This window comes from Poecile atricapillus, chromosome 3 (genome assembly GCF_030490865.1).
Source record: "Poecile atricapillus isolate bPoeAtr1 chromosome 3, bPoeAtr1.hap1, whole genome shotgun sequence".
NCBI lineage: Eukaryota > Metazoa > Chordata > Aves > Passeriformes > Paridae > Poecile > Poecile atricapillus.
In genome coordinates this window covers 73,154,999-73,166,148 of record NC_081251.1, presented here as the reverse complement: position 1 = coordinate 73,166,148, position 11,150 = coordinate 73,154,999, and the positions used below count along the sequence as shown (strand labels likewise).

The window sequence follows — 11,150 nt, the reverse complement described above, 5'->3', positions numbered from 1 at the left end:
ACAACTACCCTAATAGGCAGGTTGACAGGATTTTTTGCAGAAATTAGTGCATTTTTAGGAAATGTAAGATGAAAAGCTAGCAGTAAATTTTGAATGTGTTAAAATGAGAATTTATCCTAAGTGCAGAATTCAAGCAATTGCAGTCAGGGAGGAGCCTAGAAGCATGACTAATGGATTCAATCAAACACTAATCAGCACAGCTCAGATGTCCAGTATTGAGTATCAGCTTCTTGCAACAAACAGCAAACAATCTAGAAGCTAAGAGGGGCTTGCAGGCATTATTTGATGAATAATTTTACCTAGCAAATCCATTCAAGAAAGGTCAGATGATTCCAGGAAAGATGAGAATAGCACAGGAGACAAAGTCATTAAATAAATTATTCACTCAGTTCTATTGATTACTGTATTATCAAAACAGATAATATTCTACAGTTACCTGGATCTGCTGCAATAAATTTTTCAGCTGAACCAAAAATTCTTTAGCTTCCTTTGCTTTATCTGAAACACCATTTAAAGCCTGAGACAGCTGTGCCTGAAAGTGAGAAAAAAAGAGGAGAAAAAAGGAGTCAGCGATAAAATGCAAATGTTTTTCTTAGTAATCCTCGGATTTGATGATTAATAATTTGCTAAAAGGCTTACATGTATTTCTAATTCCACAAAGTGTTTGTGCTAGAAAAGAATAGTTAAGAAAGATTTTTACTGTAATCAGATTTAATGAGGGTGAAATATGCATGTGGGGGCAGTCAAGTATTGTGTCTGCACGTTCCACTTTATTGCAGCAACTTGGTAAGTCAAAACACCTCTTTGTAAGACAGCTACCCACATCTATAAGGAGGTAGTAGTCTTACACTTACACAGGAGCATCTGTCATGATGAAAAATCCCCAAGTGCTTTCCAAAATGACACTTCTTCTCCATCCAAGTCTGAAATCTTTTTAAGTGTGGTGAATCCTACCAAACCTGAGATGCTCTAGGACTTTAAAGACAAATCTGCCTTCTCAGACTTCATAGTAATGTCCCTCTGGGACTCCAGTTTCCCTTGCTCCAACTCAGCAAATGGGTGAATGTTTCTGCAAAAGTTGGGAAAAAACCTTCCTCCAACTTTTGATCAATAAGACACATAGAATATGTCTTTTTAAAGTCCACACTCTAGGCCTAACCTTCCCTTTCCCCAGCTAATGCCTGAGATCTCCAAGCTGAACCAGAAGCTTGTCGATGAACTTCGAGGACAGGAAGGAAACTGGTTTTGCTCCTGGCAGACCCAGTGATGCATTCTGGAGCTCCCAGTGCCCTGAGCTGGAGGACCATGGCTGTGAGAATGATTAACTCCTAGTCAACCCCAAGTCTGTGCAGGACTTGCTACCCCAGATGGATCCCTATAAGTCTGCAAGTCCCAATAGGATTCACTAAGTGTACTCAAAGAGTGGCTGATGTCATTGTGAGGCTCTGCACGTGGGATGGAGCAACCCTGGACATACATAAGACTGGGGAACAAGAGGCTGGAAAGTGGCCCCTTGAAAGCACATTAGTGCTAAATTCTAAATGAGGATGTGCTTTACAAAATTCATTTGTAACAAATGTAAAGGGAAGACACATTACTGTGTCTATATCTCAACATTTGAATCTTTGCTATTTTCCTACACAAACTCTTGCAAACGCAAAAAAACCTGAAATGATGATGTTTGATATTAACACTACGTGAGACCACAGAAGCAAACTCCAGGTCCATAAAAGAGTCTGTTTTCTGTCGGATCAGACAATCGGGACTTGAGGTCAGCTCTGCACAGGCTGATCATGTTTGCCAAAGTTTGAAGCCCATCTTTTTCAATCACACTTTATGCTCCACTCACAGAGCACATCTGAGCCTTTGATTTGTCAAGATGACACAGAACAAGGTGTAAGAAGCACATGACAAAGCAGCTGGGGTGTAAGCAAGAAAGAAATAGGTGGCAGAAGCATTACATTCTCTGTCATTGACTGTCCTGACCAAATTGTCCCAGGGAGGCAAGGGTTCCTTTCTCTCAAATCAAAACCCATTGGTTGGTCCTGACAAAAGTAAAACTTCCACTTTCTCAACATCTGCCCCAGCTCTCAAATCATCTCGAAGTGCATTTCACCAGGTCAGAAGAGACAAAAGCAGTATGTGGGCATCAGAGCAGCTGTAGAAAACCACCACAGACAAATTGTAAGCAGCATATATACCGGTGGCAATCAGCACAGCCACTCCTGGCTCCTGGCATGCTCCCATCACAGAGAGCTGAAACAGAAACTCAGCCATGTCACTGTCTAAAGGGCTCATAAGCAAATTGATCTGTTCATTAAAACTCATGGTTGCATTAACTCAACTGCACCATGAAGCTGAATAGAAGACCAGATTCCCACTTGTGAAACCCACTTAGAGATAATAGCTTTGTTTTTCCAAGCATTTGTGAAAGATACCTTACAAATCAGAGGAATTTAGTCATGCACTTCTCATTAAAATCAAGTGGAGCTACATGACTAAGCCCTCAGTAAACCAACCAAGCCATACAAAATGCCCTGTACACCCACAGCAATCATTCATTCCGCAGAAATATTTATTGTGAGCCGAACTGAGGTGTAACAAGCTCCCTTGATTGGGACAATTAATAACTCCTGAAAAATGGTATTCCACCTGGTGTTATCTTTACTTTAAAACCTGGTCTCTGAACCAATAATGTGAAGGCTGGAGATGGATACCAAGTTTCTATTTCCATCAATTACAGGAACATAGAGATCACAAGGGTAAGTAATTAAACCTAGATGGGCAGGGAAGACCTCTGATTTCAGAAAATGAACCAGATAATGGCCATGTCCTTTTTGAACCAAACAGTTCATGCTCATTTAGCTTGCCTTCCATCTATCCCTCTTTAGCAGGACTATTGATTAGATAAGCTTGTCCTGGTGTTGAATTCTCATAAAGCCGACACATTTTTGGAAACACAAGTCTTTAGGTACGGAAATAAAAGCAGGCATGTGGACTCCCACACTTGCCTGCAACTCCTTGCCTGCCTGCCCTTCATACCCACCCAGCTGTGGATGTTTTCAGCATCTTGGTGCATACCTATAGTTAATCCTTTAGAATGGGCAGAGCTGGAACATGTCCCCCATCTTTCCTCATATTCATACGTCTGAAGTCCTTCCTAAATGTGATTACAGTACCACCGTACTTGCAAAGAAGACATGAAAGGATTAAACTTCAACAGGACTAAGAGTTTTTTCTTAATGACCTTGAACTGCTGGTCCAGATGCACTTTTTAGGCAAGTGAATATAATGAAGTCCAGCTAAACCAGGGGATTTTCACAGATTTGTGCCATTGGAGCCTTGTTACTTTACACCAATTTTACTTTCTCTGTAGGAGAAGTTACACACAGCGGTGCAATGGGGAGCCTACATCACTAACAGGGGCCAAGCAGTCCAGCATAGGTTTGATGTCAGCAGTACAGCTGGGGGTAAGTGCACATTTCTTTGAGTGGTCTGCAGCACGGCCTGGACAAGGCTGTACACTCTGTAATTTGCCACTAGTTCACTGTGTAAAGCCCAGACAAAGGAGGAGCCAAACAAAGGCTAACACAAGGAATGCTTCTTGGTCTAAGAACAAACCTTTCAGCTGCTTCTACCAGCTATGCCTGGAGCATCTGGAGAGAACTCATAAACCTTAAATCACGTTTGGCACACCAGTCAAGGTAAATAATTTATGGTTTGGCCAAAGTAACTGCAGGTAATAAACTTGTAGAAATGTTTCTAAGCAGAAGTATCTAATTCCATAACAATTTATCTGAATGAATGTGAGCTGATGATTTAGGCTGCCTGGCTATACAGTTCCATTATATTTATTTTGTGCCAAGCACATTTTTCTTGAAAATATAATATTCACAAGAGCATAATTTCAGAGTCCCCAATTACTTAATTTTGAGGGTTTCTTTTTGCTAGAATTTTGACATTGATTGAATATCCAAATCGAGAGAAGTCATGTTCTGTGATACCTCAGTCGCAGAAAAAAATGCAGTAAAAATACAAGCCAAAAGGATTTTTTTTCAATATTTGACAGTAGGAAAAAAGAGAAAATTACTGATTCTGAACTTTGATTACACTGGACTGTAATGTTCCAAATGGCATCAAACAGTTTTAACTCAAGGTAGACCATAATACATCACAAGCTGATCTCTCATGCTCTCCAAAACATCAGCCACATTTGAACTGTGAACTCAGACCCTGCTCATCAAAACAATTCTGCTCAGAAGTGGATTCTGACACTGGGATATAGACAGCAGCTGCAGATGTTTAATCTGCTGCTTCTGGGCCAAGAGAGCTTCTCTGCACAAACACTCACTCGTCTTAGGGAGTAATGATGGCTGAGCTGCTGGCAGAACATTCAAACTGAAACACCTCCAGAAGTTTGTCTTTCTTCTTGGATGGATAAACAATGCAGATCACCTCAAGGGGCAACTTCTTTGGATCTTACAATAGAAAGTCAATTTTTTGCCTTGCCAAATACCTCAGCCTATCTTGTGCTCAACCGCTCCATGGCTAAGGGGTGATGACACCAGTCTTGATTTTGACCTTTCCTGCAGTATCTGAAAGGATCTCTCTGCGCTTTCTTTACTGCTAAATGCAACCAGAGAGTAAAAAGAAGGGAATCCTGTGGCCAGCTGGGCTGGTCAAGTGCTCTTTGCACAGCTGTGGGAGAAGTCCTTTATCCCCAGTACAGCAGGAAGCTCCAAAGGATTGTCCTCAGCTCTCAGGAACTGAAATCCCCTCTGTACATTCATATGTATTAACTAATCATTTTTCCAGGGTACACCACTCTCAGCAAGAAAGAACTAACTTCACACACGTTTTCAACTTCTAAGGCCACGTCTTGCTCTTTATTCACATGGTTGCAAAGCCTTATTTTTAGCAAGGAAAGCATGACCAAGTGACCCACCAGCTCTACCGGACCTCACCAAACCCCTGTGTAGCCAAGCAAATGGCTCTGACCTCTCCACAAAGGAATCCAGAGAGGGGTAGGCAGCATGACTTGCAGGGAAGCATGAATCACACTGTGATAATATGTGAATCAGAAAAAGCTTGCCTCTAGTCCCCATCTACAACTCCTAATTTATCTTGGTGTCATGAAAGTCCCTCCAGCCATTACTCCCAGCTTCTTTGGGAATGGAGTGGGAGGAGACCTCATTAAGGCCCAGGAGAACACTCAGTGTCCATGATCATCTGTACCATGCTTTCTTGTCTAAAATATTTGGGTGGCTGTGAGCCACTCTCCCTCATTGACATATGGTTGTGGCAGCTTGCACTGAGTCGTGGATGAAAGGTAGATGGTGAAAAGAAGAAACAACCACCCTGTCTCCTCACAGGTAGCTGCTGCCACTGCCAGAGCATGGTTGAGGACAGGATGACCAAGGACCCTGTGGAAGGCATACAAGTTAGTGAGGTGGACTTGATAATTCCAGCTATCTGCCTGAGACCTGGATGAATTTCACTGGACAGGGTGAGGCCGACATGAGAGGGAGTCTGGGTTTTCCAACCCTGAGCAGAGGCTGCAGGGTTGCCAAGAAATCAGGAAGAGCCAAAAACCTAAGAGCACCATTCCAAAAGGAGAAAAGTCTGAGGGGACGATGGGCACGAAGAGACTCATGTCCCACAAACTGCAACCCGCCATTGGGGCACTGGGGTCAACAAACCCCAGCGCTGAGCATCAGCCCAGCTCTGGGCATCACCCCAGCTCTCAGCCGGCTGTCGGGACTCACCTTGTGCTGCTTCCACATGGCTCCCAGAGCCTTCACGTCGTGCTTGCTGTGCTTGCCCTCCTCCAAGCACTGGTAGCAGACGGGGCTGCGGCAGCTCACGCAGTACATGCTGTAGTTCTCCAGGTCGTGCTCGGCGCACGTCGGCAGCTTGCGGCCGCCGCCCGCCCCCTTCCCTCCGCCGCCGTCCCCGCCGCCGCCGGGGGCTCCCGGGTGTGCGGGCGGCGGGGCCAGGCGGTGCTTGGCGAAGGGCCCTCGGGCCGGGTGGCAGCGGAGCTGGCATGCGGAGCAGTACAGCACCTCGCACTGCTCGCACAGCACGGCGGCCGGCTCGGGCGGGCTGCGGTCGCACAGCTGGCACTTGGCGGCGGCGGCGGCGGCGGCGCGGCCCTGCTGGTAGCGCTGCACGATGGCCTCCAGCAGCCGGTTGCGCTGGAAGCCGCGGAGCCCGCGCTGGTCCAGGGACGCGCTCCGGTGGCACTGCGGGCAGGTGAGGGAGGAGCTGGCGGGGCCGGCGCCCCGCGGAGCCGCCGCCGCCCCCGGGGGCGCGGGCACCAGCGGCAGCACCCGCACGCCATTGGGGGACTTCAGGCTGGGGGTGTAGGAGCCGTAGCCGCTGTCGGTCTCGCTGTGCAGGCTCAGTTTGTCCGCGTGGTCCCCGCCGCCGCCGCCCGCCGCGCTCTCCGAGTCCAGGCAGGCGGCGGAGCCCGCGGCCGCTCCCGGGCCCGCTCCCGGCGCGGGGGGCGGCGCGGGGCCCCGGGAGTGCAGCAGGGGCGGCAGGTGCTGCTCGCTCTCCGGGGTCTGCACGGCGATGGTGCGGGCGCAGGGCAGGCAGACATTGTGCGAGCAGGGCAGGATGATGGGCTCCCGGAACAGCGAGCCGCACACCGGGCACTTCAGCTCCTCTTCCATGGCCGCGGCGCGGCTTTGTGCGCGGGATCCTCAGGCGGGCGGCGCGGGGTCGCCGCCGGCTCCCCCCATCCTCCGCGGCGCCCCCTCCGCCGCCTCCCTCCGCTCCGGGCGCCGGGGCGAGGCCGGGAGGGCTCCGGCCGCCGCCGCCGCCCCGCGCGGTTCAGCACCCGCCGCGGACAGACAGCTCCGCACGGCCGGGCCAGCGCCGGCGCCAGCGGCGGGGGAGCCGCCCGGCCGGCCCTGGCTGCTCGGCGCCGGGGAAAGGCTGCCCGACGGCCGTGGCGCGGGCAGGGAGCGCGGTGGGACTGTTTTAACGTTGGTGGCATAGAGTAATAATATATGGGGAAGGGAGGCGGGGGGCGGAGGCAGGGCAGGAGTAGGAAGGGGCGGGAAGAGCCCTTTCCAGCAAATAAAGTGGTCGCTCTCTCTTCGGCTGGGAAAGGCTAAAACATTTTTTAAAGGATCTCTACACAGAGATGTCTTCATATCTTTAAATAAAGCCATTGTTTGGGTAGCAGATTGAACGCAGGCGGGGTTTGGTTATCTCTAGTAGCCCTCTCTGCCGTCCCCGAATTCAAGGAGGATGCTCACCAACAAACTAAGCTCGTGCCTCTCCTTCACACGGCTCTCACCATGCTGGAGCACGATGAACAAAATGTCAGGCACTGACAGAGGGAGGGATGAGAAAGGGGTTAAAAGGGAAGCACGATCCGCAGCTACGAACGCTGTGGCTGTCAGGGGCGGCAGAGCGCAGCGAGCGGGGGACGTGCCACATCGCCCCAGCTCCCAGCCCTGTGACCCCAACAGGAATCTGCTGCGAAGATAAATCAGGGATGACAGCTGAGAGTTTATGAACTGAAAATAACCAACCTTAGAAGAAGGAAACCAGCAGTGGGAAATCCCCCATCTGTTTTGTTTACATACGCTTAGCGTGGACGTAGCAATGGTTTATTTCGTAGTGAAGAGATTATATGTAAGAGTGATTTCGCTGATTTTTATTACTGTTACTCGTCTATCTTGTTTAACGGCTACTACCATATTAAGCTCAATTCCATAAGCAGATTTTAATTTTTTGCTTTAAAATGCAAACTGCAGAACAGCTATTTAAAAAATTAGTAACTAAGTGCTGTCAAATGAAGAGGAAAAAAAAAGAGGAGAAAACGTATTAAAACCATTGAGTCTCATCATAACATTTCTCATAAATGACAAGAGTTCTTTTCACACGCTGGTTAGGAAAGGGTTTTCTAGTTTTAGGCTTTGCTTTTGCCAGATTATTAAAACTGTTGATGTACAGAAAAGAGGAATGGGGTCAGAGAGTAGGAATATATTAAAGCTTCAGTTTTTTTCAGTCTTTCCTCTCTGCAGTTCCTTTTTGTATCTTGCCCAGCCTCTCTCATGACAAGCTGAGGGGCAAAAATCCCTGAGGGGTTTAAAGCTTTGTGGTTCCCCATTTCAGGGTGAAAAGCAGCAGGTTTGGCCTCTGGCACATAGTAGAAACAGCCGTGACCCACATAAACCTGCCTGGCATCCAGCTAGCTATCTTCTTCTTTTATGTGACCACTATGCTGTGATTTGAGAGTTTCTAGACTGATTGTGTGTTTGGGCTACATCCAGCCAGATACCTCAGTACTGCAAGAAGTGTTCTGAAACATCAGTGATTTCACAGCTACCTTATGCTACTACATAGTAAGAAAAACCCGTGGGTGAAATACTGTTATCTTCATAGTCGCTGTTCTCTGCTCTACCATCTGTCAGCAGCGGGAGTGGATGTACTCTAAAGATTTCCTGCAGGCCTATAGGGGAATCCAAGTCACAATTTTCAAGTCTATGTTGGAAGACATTATCCTATAGGTAATTACAAAGGCATGGTAGCTTTTTCATGGACCCTTGAGTTCTTTCTTTACCTGTCCTGTGTGGAAGGTGACAGTGAAAATTATGTGCCTAATAGTATTATCAGGTCTGAGACATCAGAGAAAAAATGGACAGACAGGTAAATGGTGGAAATGTAAAGGTATGAACACCAAACCTGACCAACTACCTTCTATAGCTGCTTTTGAGCTGGGGCTTGCAACTTCCAGAATTCTAATACACTGAATTTACATATTCATTCTCAATCCTACTCTAGGGTTTATGTAAAATCTTAGAGTCATTGGCACTTGACAAAGGAAATAGCAAGAAAGAAACCATCTCAGAAGCACATTCTCTTTCAAACACAACTTTTCTTCTCTCCACAAACCTGACTTGACCTGAGAGCATATCACTATAGTAGGTGACATTTGAAAAGGAGATTAAAAAGGTGATCTGTTCTTCTCTGTTCTGTGGTGTGACTTACATCATTCAGGGTCTTTTTTAACCTACTGAGTGAGTCTGAAATGTTAATGCCCAAGAGAGCTATGGCTTTGAGAGCAGGGAGAGCTACGGTTGTTTACCTGTCCTACTGGTCCCAGAACACCCCTTGTTGCCTAGGAGTTGTAGAGTTTCAGTGCAGAAACCTTCATCCCCATGGCACCAGAGACTGCTGCTGGAAGTAGCACCTACTTTAACAACATTCAATGCTCTGATAAGTTTAGGTTGCAGAGCACAATTCTTCTCCTTATGAAAACTATTTCTCCATACAACTTCACTGCTGCTGATGGAGATGAATAGTCAAAACATCACTGTAACCCTTACTACTCCAAGGGTCAGAATGGAAACTGCTCTAAGAGTTGAAAAATGTCACTGAGCTTGAGCAGACTGACCTTGGAAGTCCTTACTCTTGGTGAGGAACAAATCCCACCAAGATGATTTCACTAATTTTAATAGAAATATTAATAAAGAACTATTTGGTCTGAGCCTGAAAGAATTGGGTCTTTACTATGTTTTGTAATCAAGGCATTATTATAATGTCTATGATCCCTAAGATTTATCATCTTTTTATGTTCAAACGAGTCTTTAATCTCTTAGAGCTGTAGCAATGTATGGATAACCTAGAGACCCTATACTGGCAGTCCTAGCTTTGATCTTCATTTTAATACTTCAGTATCACTAGTATCATCCCCTTAAACTATTTACCCTTTGTAAGAACTTATTAGCATCTTTTATATTCCCCCAGTGGGAAAAAAAGCCAATGAGGTTTATTTATAGCTTTACATTTAAAAAAAACACATAAGGAATGTTGTGGTGCAACCCTGCAGTAAGAAGAGATTTGGTAAATCTTTTTGCCTCTTTTGCTTTCCTATGCTTCCTCATTCTGCTTGTTGTTACATTTTTGTTGACTTCCCATTCCTTTTCTTGTACATTTTTATATTTTATATTGCCCTCACACATTAACCCATTTCCAGATAGTTTTCCTTCTTTCTTTTCTCATTTTTTTTTCCTCAATAGCTGTCCACCAAGGTCACTTCACTTCATTCAGTTTTCTTCTTTTACCACTGCTGTTTCTCCATGGGGAATTTTTTGATTCCAGTATTTCAACATTGCTTCTGCTAATGGGCATCACTTCAAGTGCACATCCTCTCATCTGAAGGGCAACAGGGAAGATAAAGGATCTTATCTCCACAGGTTCTTATTCCATTGCAGGAAGGAGAACAGAGAAATAGTTCACAAGAGCAGAGAAGATAAAATGTGCTTGGGCTAAAGCCAGCAGCTCGTGTAGTAGTGTGAGCTGAAGAGTTTCACTGCCTCATTAAAAATGCAGGGTGCTCAGTTATCAGCAGAGGATGCCCTCAGCAACCACAGTGGAGAGCACAGTTGCAACTGCTGGTCATTTCTGAATTTGAGGCTGGATTCTAACCTGTGGCTGTACACCCCACACGCCTCAGCATTGCTCCTATGCATAACAAAAGCCACAACACAATGTAATTTCTCCTGTCCACTTATTCTTCATCATGTTCTTTACCCAGACTTGTCTTCCCAACATTACCAGCTCCAGTCAAAGCTGGCACTGCATGTTCTGTTTGAGGGGTGATGTGGCAAAGAGGCATAGGAAGGTAGGCTTCCACTGTAGCTTAGAGGAGAAGCTGATCTATATGGTCCATGGGTCAGGGAGCTTTGGAAATGGCAGATGTGTTCCTTGGTTTTGTAGATGTGCATTAAATACATTATGTAGGTGTAAGAGTTTTCAAATTGATTTTGTTCTGTGTTGTTTTGGTTGGGTTTTTTTGGTTTGTTTTTTTTTTTTTCAAGCATGTATTTAAGTAGCTATTATATTATTTAGGGTTTTCAATATTTGCACATTGATCTACTCATGAAAGGAAGGATGGCAAAGCTTGGCAGCAGCCCAGAAGAGTGCCACAGAAGCATGGCTGCTGATAAAAAGCTTATCTGTTGGCTAGCAGAAAACTGTGTCTGTAATATAAATGCAGCTACATATTGAATTTTCTGTCAGAGGAGTAAATCTGCCATGAAAAATATAATTCACAGCTGAGGACAATTCCATACAATGGAATTTTATTCAGAATGTCTGCTGAGTATATGCTTGTTATGATGGTTAAATGG

At 45.9% G+C, this 11,150-nt stretch overlaps 1 protein-coding gene across 13 annotated transcripts in view; it reads right to left on the bottom strand.

Moving 5' to 3' along the window:
* The window catches only part of TRIM67 (tripartite motif containing 67), a 33,208-nt gene extending 26,534 nt beyond the window's left edge, over positions 1–6,674 (bottom strand). For 8 of the 13 annotated variants that reach the window (XM_058835404.1, XM_058835405.1, XM_058835410.1 and 5 more), the window contains exons 1-3: positions 6,541–6,674; positions 5,766–6,441; positions 437–532 (exon numbers count right to left, since the gene is read on the bottom strand). In XM_058835404.1, the coding sequence (XP_058691387.1) occupies positions 437–532; positions 5,766–6,441; positions 6,541–6,674 (906 nt within the window). Of the gene's footprint in view, positions 1–436; positions 533–5,765 lie in introns of all 13 variants that reach the window. The other 5 variants (XM_058835402.1, XM_058835403.1, XM_058835411.1 and 2 more) reach the window with 3 other exon arrangements.
* Between the last annotated feature and the right edge of the window lie 4,476 nt (positions 6,675–11,150).